Source organism: Callorhinus ursinus, unplaced genomic scaffold, assembly GCF_003265705.2.
Source record: "Callorhinus ursinus isolate GAN/ISIS: 27379988/994484 unplaced genomic scaffold, GSC_fseal_2.0 scaffold14, whole genome shotgun sequence".
NCBI lineage: Eukaryota > Metazoa > Chordata > Mammalia > Carnivora > Otariidae > Callorhinus > Callorhinus ursinus.
The window spans coordinates 8,440,503-8,460,688 of record NW_027397076.1 but is presented as its reverse complement, the minus strand read 5'-3'; the positions used below and the strand labels follow the sequence as shown (position 1 = coordinate 8,460,688).

The 20,186-nt window shown below is 39.4% G+C and overlaps 1 protein-coding gene across 4 annotated transcripts; it reads left to right on the top strand.

Annotated features, from left to right (window-relative positions):
* Positions 1-9,171: 9,171 nt before the first annotated feature.
* Positions 9,172-18,865, top strand: SPIC (Spi-C transcription factor). 4 transcript variants are annotated; one of them, XM_025882468.2, is made up of 6 exons: positions 9,172-9,267; positions 10,852-10,887; positions 11,652-11,748; positions 12,469-12,581; positions 14,199-14,307; positions 18,163-18,865. In XM_025882468.2, exons 2-6 carry the CDS (start codon positions 10,885-10,887, stop codon positions 18,588-18,590), a joined length of 750 nt encoding a protein of 249 aa, XP_025738253.1. In that variant the 5' UTR covers positions 9,172-9,267; positions 10,852-10,884; the 3' UTR covers positions 18,591-18,865. The 4 variants fall into 4 exon arrangements, with proteins under 4 accessions (XP_025738253.1, XP_073756512.1, XP_073756513.1 ...); XM_073900411.1 differs by lacking the exon at positions 10,852-10,887 and adding an exon at positions 10,273-10,383 and having other exon boundaries at positions 9,207-9,267; XM_073900412.1 differs by lacking the exon at positions 10,852-10,887 and adding an exon at positions 10,287-10,383 and having other exon boundaries at positions 9,252-9,267.
* The last annotated feature ends 1,321 nt before the right edge of the window (positions 18,866-20,186 follow it).

Sequence of the window (20,186 nt, the reverse complement as noted above, 5' to 3'; positions counted from 1 at the left end):
TTTGTGAGTGTAGATGATGCACGGCCCTCATTTATTCATCTGACCTTCACTGACGTCCCACGTTGGGTTATAGTGTTTTGCCACCTACTTCAGGAAGGCAAAAGATATATGAGAACTCTTCTTTTCCTCTTTGGAGTTGTCAAAGTACTACAGCAGAGATAATGCTGAAAATGACAGAATCCTTTTTTTTTTTAAAAGATTTTATTTATTTATTTGTCAGAGAGAGAGAGCGAGCACGCACAATCAGGGAGAGAGGCAGGCAGAGGGAGAAGCAGGCTCCCCGCTGAGCAAGGAGCCCGAAGCAGGACTCAACCCCAGGACCTTGGGACCACGACCTGAGCCGAAGGCAGATGCTTAAGCAACTGAGCCACCCAGACGTCCCCCTGAAAACGACAGAATCCTATGGAAGTAGAAGGTTATATGATCATGGTGGTGGTAGTGGTTATCATGAAGAATATGTAAAAGTTATAAAAATTATAAAAGTGAAAAACTGGAGCATAAAGTACTGAGAATCCCCTGAAGAAGATCTTTGAGGGATATATCTCTCTTTCTCTCTCTCTTTTTCTTTTAAAGATTTTATTTATTTACTTGAGGGAAAGAGAGAGAGAGAGAGAAACATAGAGGGAGAGGGGGAAGCAGACCCCTGCTGAGCAAGGAGCCTGATGCAGGGCTTAATCCCAGGGCCCTGGGGTCATGACCTGAGCTGAAGGCAGATGCTTAACCAACTGAGCTACCCAGGCACCCTGCAATTCCTCTTTTTTCTAACCATACCAAAGGCACTTGATAGATTTTTAAAAATGAGTATTTTCATTGTTAATTTCAGTTATCTCATAAAAGTTCAATATAAAGATACTATATATTTCATAATGAATGCCAACTGGTTCTAGAAACTTAGAGCCAGTTATAAACACATACCTTAGCTGTAACTTGGGGTCTCATTAAGTGTCAGTTTCCCAAACTGCTTTGAGCTCAGAGTATCCCACCCCCCACCTCCACCCCACTTTCCGTACCAGTTTCCTACCAGTTAACCAGTTAACTTCTGTAGCAATGGGTTGCTGCTTCTCCATAACTAAGGACACTGTAGCCTTGTTAATGGATTTTGTTAAAACATAGGGTTACCACTTATAAACTGCTAGGAAAAAAAAAAAATCCTAACCAAAAGGACCTAGAGATGAAGCAGAACCCATTGTAAGCCTGTCTTCCTGGTGAACTAGAAAGTGAAATAGGCATGATGACCCCAGTAAGAGGAGGGAGGGAGGTCATTCCTCTTCCCTTTCCTAGGCCAGTGAATAATAGTTTGAGTTTAGAAGCTTCTGAGGCCAGAAAGGCTGAAGGGAAGAGGGATACTTGCTCTCTAGATTAAAGATAAGGATGTATTAAGAATTCAGCTATGGTTTAGCTCACCTCTCCCTGCCTAAAAATGCAGTCAGGTACACCAGTAGGTTGTCAGAGAGTGTCCCTGCACAGGATCAGTCATGGTTTAGAACACAGGATAACTACCATTTACATAGGGGGTGCCTGGGTGGATCAGTCAGTTAAGCATCTGCCTTCGGCTCAGGTCATGATCCCAGGGTCCTGGAATGGAGCCCTGCATCTGGCTCTCTGCTCAGCGGGGAGCCTGTTTCTCCCTCTCTCTGCCCCTCCTCCTGCTCATGCTCTCTCTCTCTCTCAAATAAATAAATAAAATCTTTTTAAAAAATACTATTTACATTGACATGGATGGAACTGTAGGGCACTATGCTAAGAGAAATAAGTTTATCAGAGAAAGACAACTATCATATGGTTTCACTTATGTGGAACATAAGGAATGGTACAGAGGACCACAGGGGAAGGGAGGGAAAAATTGAATGGGAAGAAATCAGAGAGGGAGACAAACCATGAGAGACTCTCAAACTGAGGGCTGCAGAAAGTGGTGGGTGGGGGGTTGGGGTAACTGGGTGATGGGTATTAACGAGGGCACGTGATGTGATGAGCACTGGGTGTTATAAGCAACTAATGAATCACTGAACATTACATCAAAAACTATTGATGTATTATATGTTGGCTAATTTAATTAAAAAGAAAAAAAGAACACAGGATAACAAATTGCCACCCTTGCAGCACCCCACAGAGACCATGAAAATAGATCTGTTGTCTCCCCTTCTCTATGGAGCCTTCACTAGTCTTTTTTTTTTTTAAGTTTATTTATTTACTTGAGAGAGAGAGCAAGGAGGAGTGGTGGAGAGGCAGAAGAAGAAGTAAACTCCCGCTGAGCAGGGAGCCCGAGGTAGGGCTCTAACCCAGGACTCTGGGATCATGACCCAAGCAGAAGGCAGACACTTAACTGACTGAGCCACCAACGCACCTGGTTTTTCACTAGTCTTATGTCAAAGGAGTTTCCTCCATTGGTATGAATACTGATAGGAGCTATTAATTACAGTAAATACATAGAGACTGTGGAGAATATACATGCAACCCGGTTATTGGAAAGAGGCACCAGATACAGCAAGGGAAGATCTGGGATTGAGTCCTGACTCTGTTGCTTGCCAGCTAGGCTGCAGGTCCCAAATGTGGTAGAAGGTGCACAGTTTTGGTGATGGCACGGCTACCACACCATATGTTTACTACTATTCCGCACTATCTCAATAAAACCTCTCTAGAGCCATTATCAAATTCTTATTCTCATTCTCATTTTGTCTCAGTTTCACTCCAAAGATAAGGAAGCAAAGTCTGGTTGAATGGTTAAAAGTCTTCGATTGGAGTCAGATAGAACTGGTTTGAAAAACCTTCACCTCTACCACTTACTAGCCGTGTGACCTTGAGAAAGGCACTTAGCTTCCTGGAACCTCTGTTGCTTCATCAGTGAAGGGGGATAATTATAAAGCAGTACCTAACACTTGTTGAGCATTTATTAAATGTCAGGACAGTCGAAAGTACATTACATGGATTCCCTCAGATTTTCCAAAACTCTATGTGTAAGTAAAATCATTATCCACATTCTACAGAGAGGAAACAGAAAGTTTAAGTAAGTTGCCCCAGTTTACACAGATAGGAGATATGGAACCAGAATCAGAACTCACGGAGAGGACACCTGGGTGGCTCAGTCATTTAAGCATCTGCCTTCGGCTCAGGTCATGATTCTGGGGTCCTGGGATGGAGCCCCGCATCGGGGTCCTTGCTCAGCAGGGAGCCTGCTTCTCCCTCTGCCTGCCATTCCCCCTGCTTGTGCTCGCTCTCTGGCTGTGTCTCTCTCTGTCAAATAAAAATCTTTAAAAAAAGAAAAGAAAATCATCAGGAAGAGAAAAACACTTACAGCACTGTACTATATTTATAAAAGAAAAAAATCTGTATATAGGTGAACCTGCACAGTTCAAACCTGTGTTGTTCAAGGGTCAACTGTGTACTATGTACAATGTAGTGATTCAACAATTATATATACTACTCAGTGCTCATCATGATAAGTGTACTTTTAATCCCCTTCACCTATTTCACCCCTGCCCCCTCCTCACCTCTCCTCTTGTAACCATCAGTTTGTTCTCTAGACTTAAGAGTCAGTTTTTTGGTTTGTCTCTTTTTTCCTTTGTTCATTTGTTTTGTTTCTTAAATTCCACATCTCAGTGAAATAAGGTTCTTACATGATACATGAAATGGTATAATGGTAACTCAAAAATTACAGAAGTAGGGCGCCTGGGTGGCTCAGTTGGTTGGGTGACTGCCTTCAGCTCAGGTCATGGTCCTGGAGTCCCGGAATCGAGTCCCGCATCCGGCTCCCTGCTCGGCGGGGAGTCTGCTTCTCCCTCTGACCCTCTTCCCTCTCGTGCTCTCTATCTCTCCTTCTCTTTCTCTCAAATAAATAAAATCTTTAAAAAAAATTACAGAAGTATATCATATCATAACATATAATCAAAATATAAAAAGCTAATGGAGGAAACAAAATGAAATAATAAAAATGCTTGTTTTATCCAAAAGAAAGCAAGAGAGAAAAGAACAAAGGAACAAAAATAAATAGGACAAATGGAAAACAAATAGGAAGATAACAGACCTAAATTTCTTTTTTTTCTTTAAGATTTATTTATTTATTTTAGAGAAAGAGAGAGCAAGCGGGGGGAGGGGCACACATACGGGGGGGGGGGGGGGGGAGAGAGAGCAGACGCCCCGCTGAGCAAGGAGCCTGACACCTGGCTTCATCTCATAACCCTGAGATCTCGACCCTGAGATCACAAATAGCTGAAATCAAGAGTTGGATGTTTTAACCCACTGAACCCAAAAGACATACTTTAAATACAAGGACACAGCAGATTGGACATGTCAAAAGTAAAAAGGTTAAGAGCGCTAGTATGGTTAATATAAAAGTAGACTTCAAGGATTACAAGAAAGGATTACCAAAAAGAAATACAGACATTTTATGATGACAGAAGACTCAATTTATCAAGAACACATAACAATTCCAAATGAGGATGCATCTAATAATAGAGCTTCAAAATACATGAAGCAAAAATGAACAGAACTAAAGACAGAAATAGACAAATCCACAATTATAGTTGGACATTACTCCTTGTAATCTCTGTAACCTTCTGTAATCTTTATAACTGATAAAATATGCAGGCCAAAAAGAGTCAGTAAGAATATGGAAAATTTGTACAGTATTATCAGTGACGTAGATCTAACTGACATTTATCAGGCACTATGTACAATAATTGTAAAATATACATTCTTCCAAATACAAATGGAAACTTCATTAACATAGGCCCTATGTTGGGTCATAAAACAAGTCTCAATAAATTTCAAAGAATCTAGTGTAAGTAATTATTGAAATGAGAAGGCTAGTTATTTGTCTTATAATCTATGATTCTGTGAATTCTCCTACTCTGATAAAAGAAATTTTCTAGCACCTTTTTCCAAATCTAGCCATATTATTTGCTTGCTAGGTTTTCAGAAACTTACTAAGTTTTTCTTTCTTTCTTTTTTGAAGATTTTATTTATTTATTTGATAGGGAGAGAGAGAGAAAGCACAAGCAGGGGGAGCTGCAGGCCAAGGAAGAGGGAGAAGCAGGCTTCCCGCTGAAGACCCTGGGATCATGACCTGAGCTGAAGGCAGACGCTTAACTGACTGAGCACCCCAAGCACCCCAAGATCTTACTAAGTTTAAGACTCAGTTCTTTAATCCCCTAAACAATGGAATTATTTCTTTATTATTTTTATTATTTTATTATTATTATTATTTTAAACTTTTGGTATAGTTAACATGTAGTGTTATATTGGTTTCAGGCGTACAATATAGTGATTCAACAATTATATATACTACTCAGTGCTCATCATGATAAGTGTACTTTTAATCCCCTTCACCTATTTCACCCCTGCCCCCTCCTCACCTCTCCTCTTGTAACCATCAGTTTGTTCTCTAGAGTTAAGAGTCTGTTTTTTGGTTTGTCTCTTTTTTCCTTTGTTCATTTGTTTTGTTTCTTAAATTCCACATATCAGTGAAATCATATGGTATTTATCTTTCTCTGATTATTTCACTTAGTTGTACCTTTTATATCCATTCATGTTGGTGCAAATGGCAAGATTTCTTTCTTTTTATGGCTGAGTAATATTCCATTGTATATATGCACTACATTCTTTTTTTTTTTTTTTTTAGAAAGAGAGAGTATACACGTGAGCTAGGGGGCTGGTGGTTGGGTTGAGGGAGAGGGAGAGAGATAATCTTAAGCAGGCTCATGTCCAGCATGGAGCCCAACAGAGGATTTCACTCTCTTTCTCAAAAAAAAAAAAAGCATATATATGAAGCTCTCTATTCTCTCTATTCTCAGAAAATGCAATCTTCCACCTGAAGCTTGGCACCATATGATATAGAATCCAGAACATCTGTTGCTTAAGATTCTCTAAAATAATCTCAGTTACCACTGCAGACAATGAACTTCTGCAAAAGAGACTTCATCAGGAATCGTCTCTTTAGAGCCCCTGTTACTCAGCTCATTTCTGGTGTTGAGGGAATCGTTGATGTCTACCTCGATAAAGATGTTCTGTGTATGTGTTTGTCTATTGGGTATAAATGTCTTAAGAAGCAGTACTTAGGGATGCCTAGGTGGCTCAGTCGGTTGAGCGTCTGCCTTCCGCTCAAGTCATGATCCCAGGGTCCTGGGATTGAGTCCCACATCGGGCTTCTTGCTCAGTGGGGAGCCTGCTTCTCCCTTTGCCTGCTTTTCCCTCTGCCTGCCACTCTCCCTAATTGTGTTCTCTCTCTCTCTCCTCCACAGATGGATAAATAAAATCTTAAAAAAAAAAAAAGTACTTAGACCTTAAATAGGAAGGCTTTGAGAATACACTATGGCAGGAGTTCCTAAACTGGAGTCTGTTGGCCCTACTTGGAGGATTGTCAGATAATGTGTGGTGATAGCATTTTCCTGGGGACAGAACTCACAACTTTCAGTAGATTCTCAAGGAATAGAAGCTTTGACCTCTAAAATGCTAAAAAGACTTGCATCATCTTTTCAAGTTGCTGAAAGCATTTTTACATCTTAGCCCTACAAAGGACACAAAACTATGTTTCTGTTTTTTCATCTGTAATATTGGGTTGTGTCAAAAAAAAAAAAAACATCAGCGTGCTCATTGCTTTGGCTGAAGAAGTTCTTAAAGATTTTTTTTTAAGATTTATTTTATTTATTTATTTTAGGCAGAGGGAGAGGGAGAATGTCAAGCAGATTCCACACTGAATGCACGGGGCTCAATCTCATGATCCTGAGATCATGACCTGAGCCGAAACTAAGAGCTTAACGGACTGAACTACCCAGGTGCCCAGATTTTTTTTTTTTTTAAGTACAATCTACCCCCCAGTGTGGGGCTTGAACTCAACCCCAAGATCAAGAGTCACCTACTCTACAAACTGAGCTTGGCTGAAGAAGTTCCGCATAGCAAGCCTGGCTGCCACTCAAGGGTCCATTTATTAATATCTTGCAGAATAAAACTCTGGAGACACCAGCTGGGAAAATACTGGCTTAGAAAGTTCACTTATGGGGCGCCTGGGTGGCTTAGTTGTTGAGCGTCTGCCTTCGGCTTAGGTCATGATTCCAGGTCCTGGGATCGAGCCCCACATCGGGCTCCCTGCTCAGCGGGAAGCCTGCTTCTCCCTCTCCCACTCCCACTGCTTGTATTCCCTCTCTCGCTGTGTCTCTCTCTGTCAAATAAATAAATAAAATCTTTAAAAAAAAAAGTTCACTTATTTTTCCATTCATTTCAAATACGTACCAAGCCTGCACTCCTCTAAGTATCTGTTGAGTGCTACAGAGGCTGCCATGCGGACTGAGAACCCTGGTCAAATGGAACCTAACCTGCAGACACAGGGCTCCAGCATGTTGGTTGAGAGGATGTTCATGAAATTACCCAAATCTAGACCCAGCTCAGCCTATCTCCCACATCTAGACCCAAATCTAGATCCAGCCCAGCCTATCTCTCACTTGCATCAGTGTGCTCATGAAGCCTTTTTGAGCCTAGGTTTATATTTCTCATCTGTAAAATGGGGCTAAGCATGCAATTTTTAGATTCTTCTGAAATATATTTTTGGTTCTTCTGGCTTGATGTATGGGTTGTTCTGGATCCTCCCTCCTACTTTCTAACTTTGCCTCTCAGCCCCTAGGCTCATTTTGCTTGAGCCCCCCATGGTTTTCTTCCTCTGCCTTGACTAAACCACACTCATTTCTATTTAAGGTTCTTTACACCTGTTGCTTCCTCTGCCAGGAGCTACTTCCCTGGTTCTTTGCATCCCTGCATTTCTTTTGCTCACTCTTTCTTATTGTTAGATTTCAGCTCACACACACATTCCCTCCTCAGAGAATTTTCGTGACCATTCATCATGACTCCATACTCTCTCCCTGTCACCTTTCTCTTATCATTTTCTTAGTATTCATTATCTAACACTTGAGTAGTTTGCTTTAAAAAAAATCATTTCTCCTCATTAGAACTTGTTCAGGGTTATAGTCCCAGGACACTGGACAGTGTCCAGTAGAGAAAAAAAGCTCAGAAATACATACTTGTTAAATAAATGAATCGAACGGAACAAAGCGGAGGGCGTAGACATGGAAATGGTACAGATTAAAACCTCATCAACATTAGTGATTACAGTTTTATATGGTCGTTACTATAACATCTACATTTCAGAAGAGGGGATGTGTGTTTACATTTGCATAACAAATTGGGTCCAAAAAGTAAATGGTCTAGAACAATAGTCCCGTATCAAAGGTGAGCTCAGATTCCAACAATGCAAAACAGAAAATCTCTCTCCCCACCCAAAAGGTTTACAAAAAATTCTCAGGTGGTTTTCCCCCTGGCAAAATGTGGTATCTATTAAAATGGTAGAAGTTTGCAGTTAGGTAAGGTTGGTTCAGACACGTGTTTCAGAAGGGAAAGTTAATTCTGGTTGCTACATGTGGATACTAGATCAGACTCTGATAGACAGGTAAAATGGAATGGGTAACTGGGCAGATAAATGGACTGGGAAGGAAGAATTATAGGTGGAGGGTGCACCCCATGATTTCCATCAGAGTCACCAAAATCCATCTCCAGTAGAACTTATAGTTAAATAAGAGAACTGGACCTCTCTGCAGATCAGCAGCTTCAAGTGTATCCTGGATCACCACGCATGAGCCATTCTTGACTGGGAACCTCTGCTGGATTTAGGTATGGAGGGAAGACCATAGCAATGGATTCCATTTCCTGCTCCTAAATGAATGGTGGTAAATAAGGCTAAAGTTGGGATGAGGAGCCTCGAATGCCAGGACAAAAGCCTGTGCCTTTAAGATCTCTAAGTAAGGCGATAAGTAGGAGCGAAGTGGTTTGAGAGGAAAGAGGCCAGTTTTGGAAGGCCAGAGTGAAGGCTGTTTACAGTTCAGGCAAGAAAGGCAATATAGGGTCTAGAATCGGGGGGAAAAACGGGAACAAAAAAGGGATGAACGAGAGTTGTGCAGGTCAGAGGTTTCCAGTGTGTCTGTGGGGGGGCCAGAGGCACTGCAATTTAGGCTGGGCGGGGGATTCATGGGGTTTGTTTGGATGTTTTTGGCCCACGGGATATAAACTTCAATGTGTCTCTTCAAAATAATAGCCCCTGTTGTCTATTGGCTGTATCGTGAAATAGAAATCATGAGTACACTGTATCTTTTAAAAAAAATCCCCTTTTGTAGCACTTCCTTAAAAACAGCTATTTAATGCAACTCTGCCAGTGAGTTCTTGACAGTTCTGTCTTAACGATTCTGATATTAATGAAACATCTCTGTAAAGGGTTGAAGTGTCTTCCTGGTAAGTGTTTAGCTTCTGTTTTTCCAAAATACCTTGTGATAATTTTCTCCTTTGCCCTAAAGAATGTTTCTCATATTGATTGTTCAGATACAAGAAATATTATGCAATTGAAGTGATCAATAGCGTTTTTGAGCTTTTTTCTTCCCTTTGGGTTTGCTACTTTTAAGAGTTGATTGTTGTGATAATTTTGTGGAGTATTTTAAAGTCATTTAAGTATTTGATTCAAAGTACAACACTCATGTATTTGCTTTGGTGCTTATGAGTTGAGGCATAGTTAATTGAAAGTCATTGACATGGCTTTTTAAAAATACATATACTGATGATAATCATTAGGGATCATAGCCCAGGCATGGTTTATGGGTTTTCTTTTTTTTTTAAGTTTTTGCTAAAATGTTCAATATCTCTCACAGTGGAAAGCTGTCTTCCAGCTTTTTTGAGATATAAGTTTAAGGTGGAAAATGTGATGATTTGACATACGAATATATTATGAAATGATAACCACAATAAGATTAGTTAACACTTCCATCACCTTACATAATTACTTTTACATTTTTTAGGGATTTTTTTTCCTCATATTTTCTTCCAACTGACATGGCATAGTGATTTTGAAGAGCAGAATAGAATTTCAGTGTCTGACATACTATACTGATGTAATTATTATATTGTAATAGTGTGTTAGATTATATCATCTCTTTGTATTCTACAGTGTTAACGAGTAAACTCACTGTTTGCAGGGTAAATGATAACTTGTAAACAGAGTTGCTTGTGCTAAATAAAATGATAAGCAGTGTTGGACCCCCCACATGCTCTTTCTTGTTATGTAAATTTGTTTTTTAGTTCTATAGAACTTAAATCTTTTAAAAACCATTTAATGTTTTTTTAATCACTGTTTATTTAAAACAAAATCTAACTTACATGGATAAGAAAGTAGACCGGGGCTCTTATCCTAGGACATTAAGAAGTCAATGGATGGGCTTTACAGGGTAAATTTTATTTGTAATGTAGATTTCCATTTCAAGGGAGAAAAAGCCTATCTTTCACCAGATTCTCAGTAGGCTGACACCAGAAAGATTGGGGGAAAAGAAATCACCGATGTAAATGGAGAGCTATGCTAAGGTAAAAAGGATTCTGATTTTCAGAATTTTTAAATACTCTCTTTTGTTTTTAAGATTTTATTTTTAAGTAATTTTTACACCCAATGTGGGGTTCAAACTCACAACCCCGAGATCAAGAGTCACATGCTCTACTGACTCAGCCAGCCAGGCGCCCCTTAAATACTTTAATTCTTTAAAAGAATTTTGAAATACTTACGTGTTCTCCTGAGTTATTTTTATATTCTCTTATAAGTTAAGCAGTTTAGGTAATTAACTCTATTTAGCTATTTTAACATTTAAAAAGTTTTGTAATAACAGAAAAGCAAAAAAGAGTTTGTAGGCAATTTTATAAGAAGAAAAATGTGTACTCATTAAAGAGACTTCAGATGGTACTTTGGATTCATACAAGGTATTTTCAGAAAATACTTTGAGTAAGATCTTTTAATTCAGAGGCAAATTAAATACACTATTAATTTTGTTTATTTATTAGTCTTTTTCAGAATTGTCAATATATTAATGAAGCATGGTAAGTTGGCATTTTAAAATCTTTGGAGGATGAGCATCCTCTTTGAAGGATGAATATCCTCCATTTTGGAAAATATATGGATTAGATTATAAGGGCATGAAATGGTTTGCAAAATAGTTTAATTTGGGGGCACCTGGGTGGCTCAGTCTGTTAAGGGTCCGACTCCTGGTTTTAGCTTGGGTCATGGTCTCACGGTGGTGGGATCCAGCCCTGCATCAGGCTCCATGCTCAGTATGGAGTCTGCTTCAGATTCTTCCTCCCTCCCCCTTTGTCCCTCCCCGCTCACACTCTTTCCCTGGGTCTCAAATACATAAATAAAATCTTTAAAAAAAACAGTTTAATTTTACATCTTGGAGACATACTTTTGAAATTAAGAGCATTCCATTTTAAGTAGTGATTCAGATTCTGTTTCATTAAAGATATTTCCTTGATCCTTCTTTCCAAATCAGTTTCCTGCTATACAACTCCTTACTAAAATTTATGAGAATGTTAAATATTATACCATAGCATGAATACTGTTCTCTAAATGCTGTATATTATAGAGCAGTGGATCTCAACCAGGGCTGAGAGTGCTGCTGGCATCCAGTGAGTGGGTAGAGACCAGGGATGCTGCTAGATTTTCTACAATGCACAGGACAGCCTTCCACATCAAAGACTTAGCCAACCCTACGTGTCAATAGTGTCATGGGTGAAAAACCCTCCTTTATATCAGAAAGATTAAGTTCAATTGATAATTTCATAACTTGAGGGTTCTGCCATTGTAGCAGTCCTGTGTTGAACAAGACAAGCTGGGACAAGCCTTTGAAGATGCTTTTGAGGTGCTGAGGCAACATTCAGCCGGAGATCTTCAGTACTCTCCAGGTAAAGATGTCAGTCCCTTTCTTTCAGTGGTAATCAAATGGCTTCTTGGTCACACAGACATAATAATTATCAGAACAGAGAAGACCATTTTAATCTAGTGCATCTAGGATTTATTCTAACAAAGGCAAAAAGCTTCCAGGGTTACCTAGCCTACGTAAATTTAAAGTGTCACATAGGAAAATGCAAGAGTATAGAGAATGACATTCCACATAGGAATACTAGCACATAAAATTATTAGCTATTAAGCATATCTGGTTGATATTTATCTAATAGAAAATTTTAACTGTTCAGAGTGGGCTTTTCGGTTATTCTAATTTATCTTATAGACGTTCCATACAAGAGATATTCTACTCAGAAGCAGAATTCTTTTCTTTTGAGAGTAAATATCTTCTTCCTCACCCATTGCCCTATAGACTGTGGAAAGATAGTGTAGGTGAAACACAGGTATCTTGCCTATTGATTTTATACAGGGTATTTCGGGAAGTTCCAAGATAAAAGAAATCATGGGATCTCTGCTTGCAAGGAACATGTGCTCCAGTAAGGGAAATGGGATATGTAAAAGATACCAGTATAATGCAATAAATGTAGGGAAATGCAAAGTGACAGAGAACACATGATGAAGCAACCACACATATAAGCTTATATGCATATATAAACATACATACACATGCAATTATAAACTTTGACTTTTGGAGTTTTCTTTTTTTGTTTTTAAATTAGATTACAAAAATTACCTGGCTTTCATCAACCACTGCTCTCATGTTAGAGGAAATTCCAACTGCTATGGTGTGCTGCCTACAGAGGAACCTGTCTATAATTGGAGAACAGTAATAGTGAGTACATGTACCAGTAGACCAATCTCCCAGTAACAGGCAAATTCCCTATTCACACTTGCCTTCCACTTGGTGTAGGCTTGCTGAAACCCAGCTTAGAGGCAGTGGTGACTGTGAGAACACTCACAGACATCAATGCTGTGAATTTTACAGTCAACATGGGTGATCTCAGCAAGGCTGTCAAGAAGGAAACTGCCCTCCATCATTGCTCTCCATCCAGCATCAGACGGTTTGAATGACTTCTAGAAAGATGTGTTTTTAGGGTTCTCACATTACTGCTTCTCGTCCACCTGGAAAATTGCAAAAAAGTATGGTTCCCCTATAAGCCATAGGGCAAAGCCCAAACTTCCCCTGCACTGGCTTTACCTACAGTCTTGTATTAACCTGCTCTGTTTCCCTTCCCGAGCTCAGAGCTAGCTACATGTCTTGGACCAACTCATGGATATTGTTATAGCTCCCTGCAAACAAAGTGTCCCCACCATCTATCTCTCCATGTGTTCTTTTGTATTATTTTCTTTTGCCTTTTTTAAAAAGATTTATTTCTTTATTTGAGAGAGAGTGAGTGAGTGGGGCAAGGGGCAGAGGGAGAGGGAGAGAGAAACTTAAGCAGCCTCTGCGCTCAGCGCAGAGTCTGATGCAGGGCTCGATTCCATGAACCTGAGATCATGACCTGAGCCAAAACCCAAGAGTAAGATGCTTAATGGACTGCACCACCCAGGCGCCCCTGTATTGTTTTCTTAATGCCGGCTGTCTTAATGTGGTGCGGTGTAAATATGAAATGTTTTTTCTTTTTTCTTTTTTTCCCCAGTCATTGTGCTATGTCAAATGTCCTTTCCCTGACCCTTTAAATTGTTCTGTTAGGGCCTCTCCACAAGACATTTCTTTGAACAGGGAGTTTGGGTTCCAGCTTAACCTCTTCTACCTCACTTAGGGTTGCCAGGTAAAATACAGCATGTGAATATTTTTATTTGCTAAATCTGGCAACCCTGCTTCCCCTTCAACTCCCACTCCCCAGTATATATCACAGCCTCTTGTGGCTGGGGGCACTCCTTGCCTGCTGGGAAGTCTCTTATGGGGTATGGTAAGGTGGCTCAAGTCAATCTTTGTCGAATTAACCCATGGAGACCTACATATCCTTGCCATATGTAATGGTAACAGCTGCTTCCTCCTGTCCCCTCTCTTGGCTCTGCCCTTCCTTTGGCTGTCATCTTTCTCCTCTTGTCTCCTCTTGCCCAGATGGGCATCCAACAGAGGAATGGAAATTCATCTTCCCCTTTTTGCTGGCACTTCAATTTTGTACTGATAATTCTTTAAAATTTTTCTTCCTGGTATTTTTAGGGAGAAGGAAGGAAGCAACCCCCTCTTCTTTCTTATAGGGAAGGGATGATATGAAAGTCTTCACAAAGCCAAAGAGTACCTTCCATCCCTTGGTCCTCTCTTTATGTGGATTTGAGGCCAGTTCTGCCCTGGGAGATAATCTGGCTGCAGTTGAGGATTATGCTTTTTAGAATTTGGGAGATGCTTAGCACTCTTTTTGTCCTCAGCTTTTGACTTTAGCCATCAACTGGGGGCCACATGGAAAGTCCCTTTTAACATCCTGCTGCATTATTTATATAGAACAGTGCTGCGGACCTCTATTTTGAAGGAAATACTCATCCATCTCTGCCAAATATCCCTGAAAACCAACTGGTACAACCTGCTGTTCTCCATCAAAAGGGAGGAAAAGGTATGTGGATCCAGCACTCTTTTTATAGGTAAAAGAACCAAATCTTCTTCAAATCAACTTTAAAGGGATTTCATATCTGAGTTTAGAACTGCATTTGCAAAATATTATAGTATTGTGATTAAGAATAATTGACCTCTGACAGACTGAACCACTCCAAGCCATTCAGCTTGAGTGAGCCTTCCTATTGCTTCATAGAAATGTGAAGCTGCAAAGTATCACTTCACTCAAATAAATCTGTATTCAAGAATAATGTGTCTATATTTGGGGTATAGAAAGGGGAACTTTTCCATAAGTTGTTTTAGCAGTCCTACCCTAATCATGAAGGCCTTAGTATAGAAGTTGTCTCTCCATTTAAGTTTCCTGCAAATGAAGTTTCATAATAATTTCAATATTTCATAAATTTGAAATCTTGATTTCATAAATTGAAGGTGATGGTGATCTCACCTAACAGATGGACAAAGTGATAAAGTAGGATAGTAGCCTCTGATGGCTATGTTGTGGGCCACACACGTGCACATGTGCTATTGGAGGGAGTGTATAAATTGGTACAAAGTTTTGTAAGGCAATTTGGCAATAACTAACAAAGACTTAAATGTTTGTATCTTTTGATTCTTAGGGACTATATAACTGAGTGACTGAGTGTGAACTCTGGATTAATTGTGTGAGGCTGGGAAAATCACTTAACCTTTTGTACCACAGTGTCCTCATTCAAAGAACAAATAACGATAATTGTACTAATATTGTAAGATTGCTGTAAAAATTAAATGAGAAAGTCATTGTAAAGCATTACACTCATAACCTGACACTGGCACTGGATAATTTCTCAAGAGACCATAGGGGGTGTCTGTGTGTACACTATACACATTAGGATGTTCCTTGCAATGTTGTTTGTTGAAGGAAAAGAATGGAACTTACCTACTGCATCTGTCTGTGTATAAGGTACAGAGATGTGTAAGATGCATCATAATTTTACAATGAAATTTTTTTCATATCATAGTTTCTAAATTATTTTCAATGAATATTTTTTTGAAAACTAGTTTTGTTCCTATATCTGCATCTTAGAATACTGTATCCTAGAACAAAATTCTAAATATTCAGCAATAATTTAATCCAGCAAAGAATACTGCATAAAACCACACACGTAAAATAAATCTGTATCACTGAATATTGGTATTGAATATTGAACTATTACTAGTAGTAATTTAATATAAGGAGAATAACACTTCTATCTCAGTCCAGGGGTTTAGCTTGTCACTATTATTATTTGCTTTGCCAGTATGGAACATATCATCCACCATTTTCTGTTTTTAAAGTTTCATCTTCCACCTGAAACAGGGATACATTTGAAACAGAATGAAATTTCAAAATTATTTGGGGATTCATTATCCAGAGAAAAATAGTACATGCATAAAACAGAACACATAGCTGTTAAAAGGCAAGAAGGCGTATCTTAATGTGTTGATAAAGAAAACTTTAGGGCGCCTGTGTGGCTCAGTCAGTTAAGCGGCTGCCTTCAGCTCGGGTCATGATCCCGGGGTCCTGGAATTGAGTCCCGCATCAGGCTCGTGCTTGGCGAGGAACCTGCTTCCCCCTCTCCCTCTGCCTGCTGCTCCCCCTGCTTGTGCTCTCTCTCTGTCAAATAAATAAAATCTAAAAAAAACCCCAAAAAACTCTAATCCTTTTTAATTCCATGATTTAAAAGTAATAATGCACATTATTTATTAAAAGTTCAAAGGATTCAGAAATTCACAAAGAATAAGTCGAAGTGTTCCTTTTTCTTCCCATGTTATGTCCCGGAAGTAACAGTTGTTACTTCAACAGCTGGGTATTTTACCCATCTATAGCTAATTTCTGTATTATTCTCTGATTTAAGACATATTACTTACTGAAAAAAACTGCAAAATAATATGATACCACGGGTATTTATTTTTATTTTTTTAAAGATTTTATTTATTTGACAGAGCCCAAGCAGAGGGAGAGAGAGGGAGAAGCAGGCTCCCTGCTGAGCAAGGAGCCTGATGTGGGACTCGATCCCAGGACCCTGGGATCATTACCTGAGCCGAAGGCAGACACTTAACCAACTGAGCCACCCAGGCATCCCACCCCTACTATTTAAGGATGTGTATGTTTGTATGCAAATTTTTTAAATTTTAAAAATATGTAGAATAGACTGGAATTTTACTTTCACTTTGTGCTTTTGTTTGAATCTTTTACTCTGAGCACATCATACTTTCTTTTTTTTTTAAGATTTTATTTATTTATTTGACAGAGAGACAGCGAGAGAGGGAACACAAGCAGGGGGAGTGGGAGAGGGAGAAGCAGGCTTCCCGCGGAGCAGGGAGCCCAATGTGTGGCTCCATTCCAGGACCCTGGGATCATGACCTGAGCCGAAGGCAGATGCTTAACAACTGAGCCACCTAGGCGCCCCACATCATACTTAAATAAAAATTTAAATATTTTTTTTCAAAACTGAAAACAAATTTTAAAAGGTGAGGATTCATTACCATTGATTTGACCACCAGATAAGAGACAAAGTTTAAGGCTGTGACTTTTAATTCATGATGTGTTTTTTGGTAAGTCCCTTTCATTTCTCAATTTTTAATTTTGAGATAATATAACCACAAAAAGATAAAAACCTTTGAGGTTTTAGGATGAATGATGACTGATGCAAGAGTATTACTTCCCAGAGACTGTTCAAAGCAGTTTGGGAATCCACTATTCCACTCTCTCTAGGGGAAAAGGGAATTTGGCCATGAATGTGTTAGCTACTGATAGATCTGGTGAGGCATCATATTTACAGGCCAATTCAGAAGTCACAAAATGGGTTGTCCCCTTTCTTCTCTGTTAGGCCAAAGACATCCAATCAACTTAGCAAAAATCACAACAAATCCTCCTGAAGTTTTCTGTCTAGACATTCTGAAATATAGGGCTGTATTCCTAAAGAGATAAAAACTCTGGTAGTACCATTTTATTTCACAGCAATGAAAAATACCACAATGCCCATTGTCATTGCTCATAAATGATGTCAAAATGTCACGAATATGGCAATGAAGGTGGCATTTCCACTCCAGTTTTTTCTATTCTTTATTTTTCCCATAACTATGTAGACCCACAGTTTTTTTTACTTAAGTCTTTGTTATTGATTTTACTAATATTACTTTATATTTGATTACTATTTTGCATTTTATAAAATACTTTCACATTCCTTACCTCATTTGACTTGACTATTTGAATAAAGCCCTTTCAAATGATTTGCTTTCTGAAAATGGCTTTTGAGGCTTCTCTTTATTTAAAACCACTAAACTTTGCAGTTCATGTTGCTCAGTTTTGTTGTTCTTTTTTTTTTTTAGATTTATTTATTTACTTATTTGAGAAAGCAAGAATGAGAGATGGAGAGAGAGCACATGAAAGGGGGGAGGGTCAGAGGGAGAAGCAGACTCCCTTCTGAGCAGGGAGCTTGATGTGGGACTCCATCCCGGGACTCCAGGATCATGACCTGAGCCGAAAGCAGTCGCTTAACCGACTGAGCCACCCAGGCGCCCCAGTTTTGTTGTTCTAACATATGACATAGAACTAGTAGTTAAAGATTTAATGGTGAAGAAAGACCACCTGACAGATGGCAGACTCGGATAAAAAGGCACCAGGCTTTCCTTTTCCAGTTAAGGACAGTACAAAAATTTTTACAACATCCCCAACAAAGAAAGGTCCAACTGAAACTTCAGTAGGCCAAACAGACCTCTGACTTTCAAGTCCCAATGCAGCTTTGAATTTAGTAGTGACTCAGCAAACCCTTCCTGAGGATGTTTCCTTGTGTGTAGCCATGGTGGAGTATGACATTGTTTTTCTCAATTTTAGGCAGGAAGAAGCTCCGACTGTTCGAATACCTTCATGAATCCCTGTGTAATCCTGAGATGGCATCTTGTATTCAGTGGGTAGATAAAACCAAAGGCATCTTTCAGTTTGTGTCAAAAAACAAAGAAAAACTTGCCCAACTTTGGGGGAAAAGAAAAGGCAACCGGAAGACCATGACTTACCAGAAAATGGCCAGAGCACTGAGGAATTATGGAAGAACTGGGGAAATCACCAAAATCCGGAGAAAGCTAACTTACCAATTCAGTGAAGCCATTCTCCAAAGACTCTCTCCATCTTATTTCTTAGAAAAAGAGATCTTCTACTCACCGTATGTTCAACCTGAGCAAGGCTTTCTCAGCTTCAGTAATTGGAATGCAAATTGTAATTGTCCATATGCTGATTATCATGAGCTAAGCCACCCTGATTGCTAAATACTCTCTTAACATTTCATTATTTCCTGGCATCAGAAATCCCTACCAATTTCAAGATTTTTCTCTTAAAGCAAATGCTGGAGAGGGAAAAACAATTAACTTCATTGTTTTTAATCTTTCATTAACAGATTATAATCTATACAGACTTGGTGAAAAAAATCTGCCAGTGAACGACTTGTAAACGATCAAGCCCCATTTGAAAGTACAGACTAAATGTCCTTCCTCTTACTATTGTTTATGCAACACTTTCAGATAAACAATGCTAGTAGAGATTATTTTACCTATATTGATTTAAATATTGTTTTCCTGTCATACACTAAGGCAAAAAAAAAAAATACCACTCTAACATATCTGATGGCTTTAGTGACAACAAAATTGCATATGATAGTCATGCGAAAATACATTCATGATTTAAAAAAAATAGTTTCTTTGCACTTCAGACCTCATGGTCTGTAACCCTGTGGCGCTAAAGAAATGATCTAAGGAAAATGTGATCTACCTTACTGATAAGAGAACTCCAAAGCTTATACTACCCACAAGTCATTTCCTGGCATTTCTCCCCTGGGGTAGATCCAGGAGCTAACGTTTCTTGCTATCCTGCCGCTCAGCCACAAGAAGGTGCTCTTGCCTTGTTAACGGCTCTCTGGCCCAACTTTGAAACAAGACTTCCTCTTCCCTTGAATTAGCCCAGCTAAGACCAGGCTGGAACAATTGGAGAAAAAGAAAAGAAAAGAAAGATTTTGATAAAGGATAGAGACTAGCAAATAAATCCAGAAAGGAACCAGGACTTGAAAGCTATGGTTTGTTCTCAACATTCCATCAGGAATGAAGAAGGAAACCCTGTTAACTTTCTTACGAAACCTGGCAGGTTCATACATACTCCATCTGTATTACTATGACACGGGAGAGCTTCCTAGACTACATGGGCTATCTTCAGTCCAGGCCAAGAGCTGCTTGGAGCCTACCCTATTTGATTTGTACCATTGTCCTTTTTCTTTGTGTCCTCCTGGTGCCCTTTGTCCCTCAGGGATTCTTAAAAACATGGCAGACTAAGTGAAGGTAATGATACTGGCCATCTGCACAGGTAGTCTGGCCTTCTGGTATAAACAATGTTTGCATCCTCCCCAAAATCACATGTTGAATCATAACCCCCCAGTGTGATGGTATTTGGAGGCAGGCTCTTTGGAAGGAAGAGCTCTCTCAAATGGGCTTCGTGCCTTGTGAAAGAGACCCAGAGAGCTTCCTCACCCCTTCTGCTTGAGGACACAAGACGGCCTCCTATGAACCAGGAAGCAGGCTCTTACCAGACATTGAATGTGCTGGCGCCTTGATCTTGGACTTCCCAGCTTCCTGAACTGTGAGAAATTTCTGTTTATGAGACACCCAGTTTACAGTATTCTGTTACAGCAGCCGAAAAGGAGCAAGACAGTTCCAATCAGTGCTCACCTTAAAAGTAGGACCCAGCGTACTTTTGTGTTCACTTTCCTACAAAGAAATATGCTCTGTAAATTAATGAACCACATAAATTTTACCAGACTTTGCGAAGAGGAAATAAATGAAGAGGTTTTACTACACAGATCATTCAGCCAACAATAA

Bases quoted from the DNA above. Each gene is read 5' to 3' on its own strand.
- SPIC (XM_073900411.1), top strand. The intron at 11,749-12,468 runs GTAAAGATGTCA...TTTTTAAATTAG, and splicing joins AGATCTTCAGTACTCTCCAG to ATTACAAAAATTACCTGGCT. The intron at 14,308-18,162 runs GTATGTGGATCC...TCTCAATTTTAG, and splicing joins CCATCAAAAGGGAGGAAAAG to GCAGGAAGAAGCTCCGACTG.